Raw genomic sequence first — 16595 nt, forward strand, 5'->3', positions numbered from 1 at the left:
GACCAGAAAAAAATGGAGATGCTTCACTTCTATGCTGACCCAGCCAGAGGCAGGAAACTGTGAAGAATGATGATTAGTTAAATGATAGTAAAATACTTACTAATAAGATTCTTCTTGCCAATCTTGGAAACAGTCAATCCAGCAATGAGATTGATCATCCCTCCAGTGGCACCAATGATGAGTGTGTTGATGAAAACCTGCTCATTCACGAAGTCAGAACATCCCTCCAAAACCACTGATGAGTTAACGTCTGCAGTGTAAAGGATCTGAAGCGAAGAATCTGATACATTGCCAGAGTCTGAATGGTATAAGTGCCTCTGTCCATCGTCCATAGTCAATACAGATGTATTCACCACATCCAGGTCACTTTGAATCACAGCCAAACCGGGAGGACCAAATTCGATTATTTCGCACACGGACAACGATTCATTCGGATAGAATCCATAAAAGTCCTGCATCCTGTTGAACAGTTCTGGCAGCCAAAGCAGCATACCGTTATACCTGGAATGAAAAATCATAATAAAATTGCAATATGGTAATAGCTACGGATGTAGAGTGCGATGCATAATTAACAAACAAAACCCCCAAACAAGCACACACAAAAATCCATTCCTTAAAGACATGCAGGAAGCAAATTTAATGAGAATAGTCATGGACAATTTGCTGAGCAATACTTGTGCATTCCGCTGAACAATAAAACTTGACATTAATCTGTCAGTAAGGTCTTCTGGGATGTTTGAATAAATATCACTATGTAACATCACGCTACATTCTTCGACAATCATTCACCCTTTTCTTCATTAATTGGATCACACCGCTTTTAAGCAATTTCTAGGCAAGTTACCAAGTAATAGTTTTAATGTATTTGATCTTGATCCAACACACACTCAATGCAATTACAAACAGCATGTATATAATAATCAAACGCCATGTTCTTTAATATCATACTGTGGCAACACTTGGAAGCATTTAACAATCTACAGTAATACATAAAAATAACAAACATTTTCAAACTTTCGAGACAGCTTTGAACAATTGCTAAAGCAATTATAGAGTGGAGAATATTAAATGGCCGTTTTTAGAAAAAAAAAATATGGCGCTACTGTAGGCTATTATAACTTGGTTATCACTAAATGCTGTCGTGTAGTATGACTCATTCGGCTCTCGACAAGTTTATGACCAAACGATTGGCCAAAACAAAAATAACTGTTAACGCTATTCAAAATGTGATTGTGAGTCAATATCTAGCAAAGATGTATAATAAGTGATGATTTTTAATATCCATTTGTTAAACTTTTACTAACCATGCATAAAAAGCATATGTACCCTACAATAAAATGTAATAACCACACTACTGGTAAGTTATGACTCATCTGCATTTGAAACATTTTCCGTGTCATACTTTCATTGTAATGCATGTTATTATTCATTATACGAGGGTCACTATTTATATTTTGAGCCTAACAATGAAAAAACAGGAATTTGGCATTGAAAACTGCTTTATTGTTTTTCGAAGTATTCTCCTTTATGGTCAATACACTTTTGCATTCGTTCAAACCATTTGTCAAAGCAGTTTTTCCAATCTTCTTGAGACACCTCCATAATATGGTTTTTGAACGCATCAACGGCGTCTTCCGCCGACGAAAATTGTTGTTCACGCAATTTATTCTTGACATTCGGGAACAAGAAGAAGTCATTGGGTGCCAAATCAGGACTGTATGGCAGATGACCCATCAATTCGATTTTTTGACTGTTCATAAAGTCGGTTGTTAGACGAGATGTGTGACAGCTGGCATTGTCTTGATGAAGAATGAACCGACGGCGTTTGTTTGTTTTCCGTATTTGACCGAAGACCTCTGGCAAACAAATTGTTGTGTACCATTGAGAGTTGACCGTTCTACGTTCCTCTAAAGGCACAGTTGCCACATGACCAGTTTTCCCGAAAAAACAGGCCACCATTTGTTTCGATGTGCTTCGAGCGCGAACAACTTTTGTTGGATTGGGTTCATCTTGAAACAACCATACAGTCGACTGCTGTTTACGTTCCGGCTCATATGCATATATCCATGATTCGTCACCTGTTACAATCTTATATATGTCTTTTGAAGCACCACGATTGTATTTATTGAGCATTTGTTTGCACCAATTGACACGAGCATCTTTTTTGAGTTTTTGTCAAATTGTGTGAGAGCCAACGAGAACATACCTTTCTCACAGCTAAATGATCATGTAATATTTTATATATGCTGGTGGAACTAATGCCTATGGTTCCCTCAATCTCACAGTATGTCACATGACGATCTTGCAGTATTAGGTTTTGCACAGCATCAATGTTTTCTTGAACAACAACTGATTTTGGACGACCTTCGCGAATCTCGTCGGTGAGCGAATGGCGGCCACGATTAAATTCGTTATACCAGCGTTTCACAGTGGCAAAGGATGGGCTTCATCACCAAATGTGGAAGTAAGTTCATCGATGCACTCTTGTCTTGATAATCCTCGTCGAAAATCGTAAAAAATCATCGCACGAAAATGTTCACGAGTTAATTCCATTTTATTGTTGTCGCGCAATCTCCAAGGCAACATAAACAACACAAATGAAGCTATTGACAAAACATTTGAAGTACGTTATGGTCAATAATGCCAGACGATTCCGTGCAAACGTAAAATCGCACCTAACTTCAATCAGTGTTGCCAAGGCTCAAAATATAAATAGTGACCCTCGTAATACGTGTGTTTGCATTGAGAAAAACTGGTGCAAATGAAGAATACATTATGAAAACATGACCACACTTACCCAAACATAGTTCCGAACTGCATGAAACACGTGAGGAACGTTACCGAAAGGTAAGGCCTGGTCAGTAATGGCTTAGTTTGTCCCCACAGCATGGTCAGAACACTTTCCACTGCTTTCATGAAGGAGCCAGTCTTCAACTTGAACCCGTCCGATTCAGTTTGAACTTTCATAACCTGAAAGCAAATAATAATAATAATAATTAGTAGTAGTAGTAGTTGTAATTAAAGTTTGTGCTCAATGGACATCGTTACTCATTGATGTATTAATAATACTGAGAGTTTTTTTTTGGTGCAAAAACATGGAATTTGTGAAAGGGGGGTTATCTGATAGAACTCTTTCATATTTCGCAAAGTAAAAATCTCAATAAACCTACAACTTAACGAAGATAAGAATGCACCGGCAAACTCTTAAACTACAGTGCTTCTCTCGTGCTCTTTGCCAGTGCTACACATTCTGGCAACACAAGAACACCTGAACAATGCAAGCAGCTGATTGCATCGCTCACGCTCCCTCCACTCACGTGCTGTTGAAAATTCGACTACAGTACCACAGGAGCATTCTCATGTTGGTCAACCTGTATAAAATAACTATTATTATACTGGACCAATTTCTCCTATATCCACCCCTAAGTGAATTATGCCATGCAGTGGTATACTCAGACTCTATAAGGAGGAGGGTATGACTGTAAAGGGGAGGGGGTTTAACTTCTTACAGTAACTAACAGCATATTTTTTGTTACACACTGTAAAAAGGAGACTGGAAAAATAGCAGTGTAAAACCATCCATATTCACTGCATTCGACTACTGTAAAAATGACCGTGGATGTTTTTAAACTATATTACTTCAAGGGCATTACATAATTTCTCTTAATGTAACTGTAATTATATGGTTTTAAAAAATATTCTTATGGTGCACGTAACTATAATTTATAATCATCAAAGAAAGTGTAAGATATGTCAATATATATTTACTTCAACAAAATATGAAATTAAAATATGGACATAATTGTGAAAATGGCAATTTTCATTAAGCAAGTGGCTCACCTAACTAAATAAAATGCATTAGGCTTACATTTATAGCTGAGCCGATGCCATCATTTGCCGATAATGATACCATGACAGATTCCTACTGATACCGATATTTGTATAATTCCAGTACAAAAAAACAAAGGCTAGTTACAGACTCATACTATAGCCTGACAAGTTAAGTCCCGATATGCGCAGATCGCTGTGGAGCACTTCCTATTACGTCATCCTACCCACACTATTCTACTTACTGGTCTGGCGTTGAGAGTACCAGTGGTGACAACTCAGCAAAATTAAGCTAAAACAAATATGACAAACAATTTTCACTGTTTAGCGTGACGGTGCATGCAGGCTCCTATTATACCAGTTCATTCATTCATTTAATCCGGCCTTTGAAAATGCGTGCGGTGCGCTGATCGTAAACTGTAGTATTATGCACGTGTATTAAGGTTTATAACGAAGAGAAATTACAGGGCGAATGACTTTATTTTCTGAATGCGACATCGAGCAGTGGCCAGTTTTTTTTTTTTTTATAACTAGTGGGGTGGTGGTTCGTTTGTTTATCCTACAACAATCACTACGAGAACGCAATCTGATAACACGCTTGCCTGTGTTCTTTTCTAAAGCATTGAAATGTTCATGCTCTTTATTCTTGGCTGCAAGATTCTTACTTTGAAAGAGATGGACTTATGGACGAGCATGTAGATGAACTGATAATTAGACTTGGTGAAGCCGATTCAGACACGGACACAGATTCACCGTTAGACACAGACTCGGATGAGTGGGAGAGTGAAACTGAAGAAGGAGAACTGGAAAACATTTAGAAGGTGAGCTCAGTTCTATCGTTTATATATTTTTCATTTTTCTATTGTTTTATTTCATACATTGCTTATGCTGGTAAGAAATATCCCTAATATAACTTAATTCATTTAAGGTTTAAAGGGAAAATATCAAAATGTATTTAGAATTTTGCGTAATCAATAGGTAGCGTAGGTGACGGGATAGTAATTCATGCCTTTCACATTCAAATTTCGTTGAAAATTCTCAGACAATTCCGCTCCCTCCAGATTGCAACACTGCGAACGAATGTCGCCGCAGGCAATGGAGTGGGGAAATGTGATGTGAGGTGCGCAAACAATGGATTGCAGCGTCTTGTTTTTAAACTTGTCAAGTTATAACTCGTCACATCACTAGGCACGTATCAAGAAATATAATTCGGGGAGCCAGTCTGAGCCAAGTGTCTCATAAATATAAAACTAAAAGTGTTTCTATTTAATACGTTAATATAATTATAGGTTGATTCGTAATAATATAAATTGATTAATTAGTACTTAATTTCTCCGATGCATATGGAGTATTGTTGTATGTAACCATAGACTAAGAAACGGGGGAAAGACAATGTTAATTTCTATTTTGTTCTTTGTTTCTTAACTAAAAAATATTATTACATAAATAGTAAAAAGCTGCTATAAAATCGAGATAAAACAGCAAATATTAATTATCTAGCTTACGTATAGTTAAGACCGCTAAAATTTGTGTAAAAACAACTGTCATAGCAAGTAAATTAATGTCAAAGAAGTAAAAAAATGGAATATTTATTGAATAACCAAATGAATTATGGTATGGCCATTTGATGAAAAGTAAAGTTCCTGATAAATATTTTATGTAGTGTAGTGGTAATGCCGTTGTCTTGTAATCAACAGGTCATGCATTTGATACTCAGTGGAGGCACATAGTGATTCAGGTCCCACATTAATATGTAGGTCCAGTCCCAATTAGCTCATCTGTGCATAAAGAGGACTTGAAACAAAAACTCAATCTTCCTTAGTACTGTCATTCAAAGCCGTTTGTTTGCAATCTAATTTCAGTGGAAATAAATAGCCCTCATTGGCCGATACCAGCAGTCACACAAAAGACTGACACAGAAGGGAAGAGGACAAGAAGAAATTGCTGAATCCCCTTCCCGCTTGAACATAGAAAAAACAAAGCTAATTTCACAGTGACCTTCATCCCTCTTCTCCAAGAACTCCGCAACTACCTGACCCGGCTTTAGCACGGTGGGTGGTTTGAAAACATCCACCTATCTTACGGACACAAGCTTCAAGCAAGAATTGGCAATGAATTGTTTATTTCCCTCAGCATTAACAAAGCAGTTAGATGCCTTTAGCTTTCATTTACCCATGCCTTTGATCTTGCGATCTGCTTCCCAGGAGGGTGGGGTTTCATCCAGTGTTTCTATGAAAATCTATGGAACATCCTGTGCTGGTGTCCCAATCTGTCGCAAGGAAGGGTGAAGGAACTTTTAAAAGGGACAAATGTTGAGACGAGCTGTTGCTCTTGCCCGCTCTTCTACCCAATGAAAATCTTTGGTATCGGTAAAAGAAAATCAACCGATATTCACTGATGCAGATACCACCAGTATCGGCAGATTATGTACATAGGTATCGGCTCAACCCTACTTACATTTGCAAAATTCAAATACGAAATATGCTTTATTTTTTGTTACCAAAACAATGGAATACTAAGCTTTCTTTTAAGTTAATCTTCTCCTGTTTTCCCTAAAGACAGATTTATATTGACTGAAACAGCATTTAATATCACATGTAGTAATGAAATTGATTTCACTAAGCAAGTTTGATTTTGCATTCTCTATTGTTGATTTGATTTGCTTTATTTTACTTCGCTTTTTGTGCCACTTTTGGCTAATTTGCGAAGAGGTAGATGAGTGATGACATGATTACATTGATGGACACTCACAAACATCCACGCCCAGGCTGGGATTCGAACCGTGGACCCCTACCTTTATGGTTGACAAGAATGTTAGACTAACAGATGTATTGTGTATTGCAAACATTTGAAATAAACAGAGAGTACAAAGGAAGAGAATACAGATGAACGTAAAACGTTTGGTTTAACACAAGAAGGAAAATTGCAGTAAAACCATGAATATGGAATATATTCCCGAAAATGTTTGAAAATATGAAAATTTTGTGTAAAGATAACTAAAATATGCGGTAAAAGCTAATAAATGTAAATACATAGAAAATAACAATAATATATTTCGAGATTACATACCACGGATTCGCAAAACTAACAGAAAAAAAACCATTGACTTTGGCATATGAAGAGACAGAAATCCCTTGCCTGGTTAATTATTATCTAGCTTTATGCATGACAAGATATTCAAATCTCAAGTGAAGACAGTCGATTCCCATATTGTATGCTTTCCCATTCTACAAATATTTAATATCTTCTTTCCTCGTACAAATGTTTATTCTTCTTCCCAGTTGTACAAAAAATTGTTATTTTTTAATCCTTGTAACTTGATTTGTGTTTATGCAATATTTAAGCTTATAAGTGATGATGGCACAGAATAGTGATTTCCCTGTATGTATATACCTTGTAAACCCTGTTGCCATAGAAAATATGAACTGTGATTTGTTATTAAGTTTTTGGCTTTGAATTTTGTCAAGAAAAACTAAGAAGAGTTATAGTTAGAGTTCGAAGTGGTCGGAAAAAAAACTGCTTCTTTTTTTAAAAAAAATATTTTTTTTCCACGGCCTTTTTTCCCCCCAACCTGTTTAAAATCAACAAATATGCATTACTTGACTTCATTTTTCTTGTTTACAGCTTTCATTTATCTCTCTAATGTAAAAAGACACTCGTATCTAAATTGAAAATACAACTTTCAACCTGGAATTCATAGCTAGACAGAAGCAGTGGTTACAAAAATGCCGGCTTATTTGAATGGATGGTTTTATCCAAGCCTTACCTTCATATTTCAGAAGGCTTTTAAATACAGGGTGTCCACAAATTATCTTTACAACTTCAAATCTAAATAACTAAACAATGGAATGAGGTAACTCAGTTCTGTTGCCTTCATCTAAAAGAGAAACTCTCAAAGTTTTTTTTACTGTTTTTTCAGGTACATTGAGTAAGTGGGGAAGATGTGAGGTAACATTTCCACAAAATTACTACTCTACCGGAGAAGGCACAGTGTGTTTCCTTTTCTCATAAATGATTGAATAGGCATAACTGTCAAATTTGGGGGTCTGAAAAACCTCACGAGGTTCGAGAAATAGACCGCCAAAGCCCAAAGGTTAATGTGTGGTGTGGTCTTATGCACAATGAAATCATTGGCCCATTTTTGATATCGTACGGGCAACAAGGGAGGCACACATAGAGATGCAGTGAGGTAGTAAAAAAAAAACTTTGAGAGTTTCTCTTTTAAATGAAGGAAACAGACCTGAGATACCTCGTTCCATTATTTAGTTATTTAGATTTGAAGTTGTAAAGACAATTTGTGGACACTCTGTATATCTACATAGTACATACATACACGCAAAAAAAATGCGTCAGTGCTGCGCTGAGTCTTGTGCGAGGAACACGCGTTGGAAATGGCAGCGGCGATACCGAATCCTGCCAAGTGTGAAGTGCGCTCCGTGATCAGGTTTTTACAGGCACCAGGAAAGCATCCATCGGAGATCCACCGAGAAATTGTGACTGTGTACGGGAACTTGATGAATCGTCAAAATGTGGCAAAATGGTGGCGTGCCTTCACAGAAGGTCGACGTGATGTTCATCATGAAGAGAGAAGTGGGAGGCCGTCCGTGATCACTGACGACCTTCGAAATCGTATTGAAGCAGAGGTGCGTGCGAATAGGCGGGTGACAATTCAAGAATTGTGTGTGATGCTTCCTGACAGTTCGAAAACCACTATTCATGAAGTTGTGAGTGGGTTAGGGTACAGAAAGTTGTGTGCACGCTGGGTCCCAAAACATTTGACTGACGAACACAAAACCAAACGACTGGGATATGCACTGGACTTTCTTACTCGCTACGCAGAAGAGGGAGATGCATTCCTGGACTCCATTGTGACAGGTGATGAAACATGGGTGTTCCACCATACTCCTGAATCCAAGCAGCAGTCACTGTAGTGGCGCCATACCCATTCTCCAAAAGCCAAAAAAATTCAAAACGTCAATTTCAACCCGCAAGCTGATGGTAACCGTTTTCTGGGATCGTCACGGCATCCTGCTGGTGGAATTCATGCCGCCTGGAAGAACGATTAATGCTGAAACCTACTGCCAGACTTTGAAACATCTTCGACGTGCAATTCAAAACAAACGGAGAGGCATGTTGTCAAGTGGAATCCGCTTTATTCATGACAACGCCCGCCCCCATGCAGCGAATGTCACCACGGATCTGCTTGCATAGTTTCAATGGGAGGTCCTTCACCATCCACCATACAGCCCCGACCTTGCACCCATCGACTACCACCTGTTCCTGTACCTCAAGAAACATCTTGGTGGAAAACACTTTGCCGACGACGATGAAGTCATGGAAGAAGTCACAACTTGGTTCCAGATGCAGGTGGCGGATTTCTACGATTCAGGGATACAAAAACTTGTTCCGCGTCTGAACAAATGTTCGGACAATGGTGGAACTTATGTGGAGAAATAGCCTCTGTATCAGTGTATCAAGTGTAACTTTAGTTGCGAGCAATAAATTTATTTTATATCCTATTTTTGGTTTGTATCTTTACTTTCCAGACAAGCCTCGTATATATATATATATATACTGTATACAAAATGTATATCTTGGCTCATCTAAAAAAAATGTACAAATTTGTATAATTGGATACGATTCCATTTGAAACTACTATTGTATAACATATTTAAAAGTTTTAATAATTACCAGGTTATTATAAAGCGTTGTTATAAGTCTCAAAATATTGGGGGAAGGCAAGTGCCCCCTTGTCCCCCCAAGTTATGCCTCTGATTTAGGATGGCTATGGGTGAAATATTATGACCAACCGCAGTCTGAAAGCATGCCACAAAGAGAGTTAGCCAGGGAATGAAAGTCAGAACATGTTCAAACAAGTGCATGCTTGCTGTTTCCATCAGCCAGCATTCAGTTGTGCCTTGACTTTCCTGCAGTAAAGTTGCTCTTTGCACAGGTTACATAAAGACTATGTATTTCTGCAAGTTAAGTAGTGGGTTCAGTAAAAGGTTTATTATTACTGATATTAGACATTGTGTGAGTGTTGTTATTCTCCAGTATGGCTGAAAAAGTTTTCTGCTGCAACTCTTTTAAGAAAGACAGACAGACACCAGAGTGTTAAAAGAAGTCTGCGGCCTGTTACTGAATGGATGTGCGACATGCCAGACATCATTGTGGCAGGTATGAAAATTTGTTACAAATCAGGAGGCAGACGAATGTTCAGTACCAGTACCCTACCCAGTAGCAGTAGTCCAGGGCATGGTAATGTTGACGAAGCATTTTTGTCCGTAGATGTCAGTTTAGAGTATTTGAATAACTCTCTAATCTCTCTAAAAGAATCACATGTTGCTAAGAGAAAATTGCAAATGAAATCATACAGTGATAAAAAATATAGGAAAATAAAATGATGTTTGAGAGAAAAGATACTAACAAAAGCAAGTACAGATGCAGAGGAAACTGTGGAAAAGAATGCAGAATGTGAATTGATCAGTGAAAAATTGCAAATTTTAACAGTACTACCTAAAAGCTGGTCATGCAATAAAATACAAAGAGAATTTCAGGTTAGCAACAGACAAGAAAAGCAAAAGCATTGGTTAAAGAAAAGGGTATTTTGGCAACACCTAATCCTAAACCTGGAAAGGTTTTAAATGAAGCTGTCATTGAAAAGGTAATCAGTTTCTACAACAGTGATGCTATCAGCCGTCTTATGCCTGGAAAAAAAGACTTTGTTTCAAAAACAGGTGACTGTAGAATTCATGTTCAAAAGAGGCTAGTGTTGGGCAACTTGAAGGAACTGTATGAGCTGTTGAAATACGAAAATCCTACTGATAACATTGGAGCCCGATCAGACACTCTCATGTAACCCTCGAGGGCCCAATCGTCTCAATCGAGATGCTCTGTCAAGGTCGTAGTTTTTACGTTATAACTTCGCTATATTTGGCTAGAATTTAGATTTTCTTCTTTCATATTGTTGATAACAAGTGTATTTAACAGAAATTATTGTTGCAAGTTTTTTCTTTTCATGAAAATTGCGGGAAAAAGGAGACTTTTTTTTTTGCATCTTTTTTCAAGGTAAAAATTTTCCCGACAAAGGAAGGCCGGTTTTGTTGTTCTAAAGCAATGCGTTTCCCCCACCCCTAGAAACTGCATTGGAAGGAAGTTTGTATATCGGTACCCGAGGTCAAAAGGAATGTTTTCAGTCCGGGAGGAAGCGGGGGTTGGGAGTTGGGGGAGGAGGAAGAGGTGTTGTTGAAACTGCGCCATAATAATGTAAGTTTGAGGCACGCTGAAGAAAAGCCTTTGTTCTTGAGCACAGTGTTTCACAAATGGCTACAAAGGTTACCCGGCATTGTCTAAAAATAGAATTTTGGAAGTAGCTGCAAGAATTCGCATGTCAGCGATAATTTCCATGTGCATGTCAACTCTGTCATGTACTTTTTTCTTGGAGAGGGGGGGTGGAAATCCCCATTTTTTCCAAAATTTTGGAATTTGTAGTGTTCTCCCCTCCCCACACCACATATATGCCGAATTTGCATAAATTTTATATAGCCTTAATCTCTGGTTCATTTCGCGTCCAACAGTATATCACTCATCTCTCTAGGGCAATTAGCCCCTGATCTACACTCATTTAATTGAAACTCTGCATTTTGCTCAAAATCGGCTCGGGCATCAAGGGGGCTACATGTGAAAATGGCCTTGGGCTCCTAAAGGTTAATATCCAGTGGAAGATTCATGTCTATCACTATTCGTAATTCAAAGTCTCAGTTTCATGACTTTTTAGACACCATGTAGAAGAAATGCAAATATGAGTCTTTTGGTTGCTACACTATGTAAAATTATTTACCTAATTCTAAAATATAACATTACGAACCTCTAAACTCTTATCTAACACTGCAAGTGAAATTGGAGCCGCAATGGGTAAAAAGACAAAAATTCCATCCCCCCCCCCCCCAAAAAAAAGCTGACTTTTTATGGGAAAGAAACTGTCCATTCAAAAAAGTCGGCTTCTTAGCAACTCTAATTTTAGTTGGAATGGTAAAGAGCTATTAAGCTGAATTGTAAGACGTTATGATTTCACAGAAACAATCTTAGTTACACATATACTTCTTTTTCTTAGTAAAAAGTTGAATTGGATATCATTTTGACAACGAACAAAGAAGTATTACTCATAGGCTACCCTGAGAGGCATCTAGAGAATGCTGCAAGTCCTAATGTGAACAAATTCAAGTTAACACGCAGACTTAAATTTTACAAGTAGAATAATTTTAATTTCAAGTTAACGTTTAACAGTGTATCTGGTTCAAAGAAGGGGTATATGTACCATAACCCATCCCCCTGCTTCACACGCCTAAGTTGGAACATCGCTACTAACTTAGACAGACAAGACCTCTTATGCGTAAATCGTTGCTAGCAAATCATTGATATTACTTCTAATTCCAAACCGGAAAGTAGGCAATCACTGGGAAAATTTCAATAAGCATGGAATTTTCAAATATATATATAAATAGCAACACCAGATGGCAGGGTAAAATTTAAATATCGCAATTTGTCTTATTAAACAAGTCACTGCCTATCTATTACCTAAACGCCTAAATTCTTAGTGTAGAAAATCCTAACGCAAAATTATGTAGATGGACATATATTTTTAATATTTACAGTACCATGAATCTGTAAAGCACCCTATTTTCAGTTAAACTCAAAACAACAGCAAATTATATGCTAGAATATATAACAAAAAACAAGCAGGTTTACATAAATGCATCATAACGAGGTCAATTGACACAAATATGTAATTTTGGTTTCTTTGAAATTAATGTGCCTGATATTCTCAATTGATACATTTTCAGTGCACATAACAGTAACTGATAAAGTACCCTTTTATGAATTTCTGTGTAATATTGATGCACCAAAAATGCATTATTAGCAGTTTATGCATGTTAATGTGTTATTGGAGTCAACATATTTATGTAAGTTGACACATTTTGGGCTCTGTGAGTAGAGTGATTAACTGGGTTTGAAACTTCCCCCCTCCAAAAAAGAATTTTGTGAACTGAAGTATGATTGGATATTTAATATTTATAACGATCTGTCCATGAGCCTGCCAGTATGAATACCGACCTATCTGTACCAAGTAACAGTAGAAAAATAAGCTGTGGGTAAAATTGACTATAAGATAATAAATTTTTAAAAATATGTTATCTAAATGTTGTTATTTAGGGAACTATGAAAACTAGAAAGATAAAATTTAATGATGAAATGATGGATTCAATTGTTAATTAATTTTGATATAAATTATCGTGAACTATAGGAATCTGCTGATCACAAGATATACAATCCCAAAAATACACATTAGTACGGCCAGCCGCAACGTATGTTTAGAAAACATGGGGCATTAAGATAATCAGATAAAAAAATCCATTAATTCATTTTAATATAAAATGTTAAAAAATATATGTAGACAAATTGGGTAAGACACTAATTGGAACATACTATATAATATGAGGGGAGGCCACAAAGTTTGTACCTTCTCACCTTCACCATGGTGCACATGTGCTAGAGCTCCAAGTAGGTTGGTATCTCAGTAACAATCATGCCAATTTATATCATTGCAGGTCCTGTTGAACTCGAACTAGACACACGGGAGCGGGACACGGCAGAATGTTGGACTAAATTAAGTATTGAGTTCCTTGTATAGAAATGTATTCGTTGTCAAAGGCATGAAAAAACACAAAGAATGTGGTGGTTTCGATATATACGGAGAGGATGGATGACGATTGGGTACCAAAAGAAATGCAGCAGATGCAGGAAACAACTTCCCCAGATATGAACTTGAAAACACACCATCGTTAAAAGATACAGTAGACTCGCGATTAACCGAGGGTCCGGGTTAACCGAGGGAGTGGTTGGAAAACATCGCACATCGTAACGCATCCCCCGTTTGTTTACTAGTAAGTTGGAGTGTAGTCACCGTCTGCCCTGCATGGGTTCGTTACGTTGTCGGTGTATCCGATTGTCACATTATCACATTCTGAGGAACTGAAGGCGATCGAAGCTGCTATAGCCTACATTGAACAGCAAGAAGTCTACGCTGTTTGATCTACTCTTCCTACAGCGTTGGCATTACATTGCAGCGTCAAAGAGAGGAAAGAGGTTAGTCCAAAAAACTATGAAAGACTTTTTGAAAAAGTAATCTTCTCATTTATGTTGTACTAGTAATAAATAATTACTATACAGTTTTAAGTGTTGTTTCGTCATTTATGACCTATTAGCACAGTATCTCCGTATTATCAGAGTTTTTCCGTATCCAAGGTAGTCTCGGTCCCAATTAGCTTGGATAATCGCGAGTCTACTGTAGTTTAGTTTTCAGATTTGGGAGTTGTTTCTAATGCAAGATGTATAAAGTGCTACATACAATATGCTACTTACTGGGTAATCATCAGGGTCTTGACCAGTGTTCAGCTTGAACATTTTCCTGAAGACGTCCAGCGCTTCTTCGGGTCTTCCTGATGACATGAGGTACTTGGGGCTCTCGGGAAACCAGGTCAACAAGATGGCCGTCACCAGGCTAGGAACGGAGCACACGGCCACGAATATCCTCCACGAATTGTACTTGAAGTATTCATTTTCAAAGCTCCATGGCTGGGGAATAATTAACCACGCCAAACCTGAGAGAAATTGAAAGATATTAAGGAAGTGGTAGAGTGTAATAGGAAATGAGTGAGAGACAAGAGGTAGGAGAGACTAAACTAAACTAAATTACGCACATACAAAGGCAAATATTGGGAGGGGGGCAAAAGATTGTGGGTACACGTACACATATTAGCCTATATTCAGATATTGAACTTAGGTAGGAAATCTTCCTGACCCTCTGATGTGATTTATTCTCTGCAAGAAGTTTGAATATCGTCCATTGAGAGGCGTCACTAGCAAGGAAGGCATTGTCGAGGAAGGCATTGCTTATCTGTGGTAAGTTGGAGAGAGCAAAGGAAGATGAAAATGAAAGAGAGGGAGTATTAAGAAGAAAACAAAGCAGACAACTGGAGAGAAAAGTAGTGAAGGAAATAAATCGTGAATAAAGTTCGAATTGAATTGGAGTTTTAAGTCCACTTTAAGCACAGTAAGGCTAATCGGGACTGGACCAACAGTTTAAAGTGGAATCCGAACCACTATGTGCCTCCACCGGGTATCAAACCTGGGACCCCTTGATTGCAAGGCAACAATGCTACCACAGTGCCATGGGGGAGGCACTAAATCAATTTATGAGTTTCGTGTATTACATTATATCGCATAATCAGGGCTCGAAAAATCCCGGTCGCCTGGTTGTCATGGCGACTGAAAATTTCAGCATGGCAACTGTTATGTTTTGTTGTAATATTGGAGTTATCTTTAAATTTGCATGTACGAAACTTTTGAAGATTCCAAGTTCAAATTGCAGTACAGTGTAAGTTATCAATTTTTTTTTTTCAACGATGTTTTGAATACAGTGATGCTCAGCCTCTTATAGTAGACAGAATTGCTAGTATGTAGAACCACATGAAGGTCAAGAGTCAAAACTGGAGTACATCGGGGGTTAACCTGACCAAGAATGTTATTCTTAGTGTGAAAGTCTTGGTAGTGAGTGAATTCACTAGGATAAAATGAATCAACAAATGAAAAACCGCATGAAAAAACATGTTTTTGCCGTTCCTTCGGGGGGGGGGGGGGGGTCACTTCAGTTCAAGTACTTCAAAAGAACCACGTGGGGCAGTGGCTACAACATTGGAGCATAATAACATTTCTGTTATGACAGAAGCAGTTTCCATACGTCTGAAAGTTAAAGAAGAATGGTGCAACAAACTAAACTGGCTGAAATTTGATCCCAGTATTGATGTTGCAAGATGTGAAACATGTGTTCATTTACCATAATATCTAGGGCCCGGGACATTTCGGATCTAATATTGGGGTGAGATCTTTTACATATCTGATGAAAATCAGCCGAAATAGACAAACTTGATAAAACATATTTTGACATATTTCACCAATTTCGTATTTTTAAAACATATTTCTTCAAATTTGTTGTAATAAGACATATTTCTGTATAATTTCATAATTCTCTCGCACATAATCGGTTATTTCCTATTTCTTTCTTCGTAGCTTTAGCACAACGGACAGTTCATATTGTCGATGGCAGGATATGGAAATTATGGTGGAAGAAAGGTGCAGTCTTTTCTTAGTACAGAACAATAATACTCCACTTTTTTTTATCCTGCCGACAATTGATAGGCATGCAAACATTATTGAGGAAAAATGTTCTCTCTCATTGTGGCACGGGAAGTAAAGAAATTTCGTTCTCATTTCTTTGCATTTTTAGCTTTTCACAAAAATCAGTCAAAAGTAAAAATAACATTCGGTACATTACAGCCCCTACTCTACTCTATCGGGTATTGGAGAAATTCGAGAGTACTGTTGTGAATATTTTTGGCTTTACTGGAAATATTTCTGCATTATTCTGACATATTTGTAATTTTTCATGACATACTTTCCAATTTATATGACATAATTACATACATATTTTACAGTTTTATAGGACATAAAGTCCCGGCCCCTAGTCATATCAGATGGAAATTCGTGAAAGAGTTTACTTGTCCGTTCAAGTTGGAAACTTTAGCTTCGCCAGAATCAGCCCCTTTGGCAGCATGTGTGAAGAAAATGGATGAAAAGATGTTTGCACACCTCAATAGCATTTTTTACTGTAGCATATTATGTAGCAAAAAAATAACAAGCCATTCTCC

General features: G+C 37.6%; 1 protein-coding gene across 1 annotated transcript in view; it reads right to left on the reverse strand.

The window, feature by feature from the left end:
- LOC145978246 (synaptic vesicle glycoprotein 2B-like) overlaps positions 1 to 16595 on the reverse strand; it is a 91187-nt gene that overhangs the window by 14179 nt on the left and 60413 nt on the right. Inside the window, exons 6-8 of the mRNA XM_083110729.1 lie at positions 14251 to 14489; positions 2798 to 2970; positions 101 to 501 (exon numbers count right to left, since the gene is read on the reverse strand). Of these exons, the coding sequence (XP_082966855.1) occupies positions 101 to 501; positions 2798 to 2970; positions 14251 to 14489 (813 nt within the window). The remainder of the gene's footprint in view (positions 1 to 100; positions 502 to 2797; positions 2971 to 14250; positions 14490 to 16595) is intronic.

This window comes from Lepisma saccharinum, chromosome 24, assembly GCF_977018435.1.
Source record: "Lepisma saccharinum chromosome 24, izLepSacc3.1, whole genome shotgun sequence".
Lineage (NCBI taxonomy): Eukaryota > Metazoa > Arthropoda > Insecta > Zygentoma > Lepismatidae > Lepisma > Lepisma saccharinum.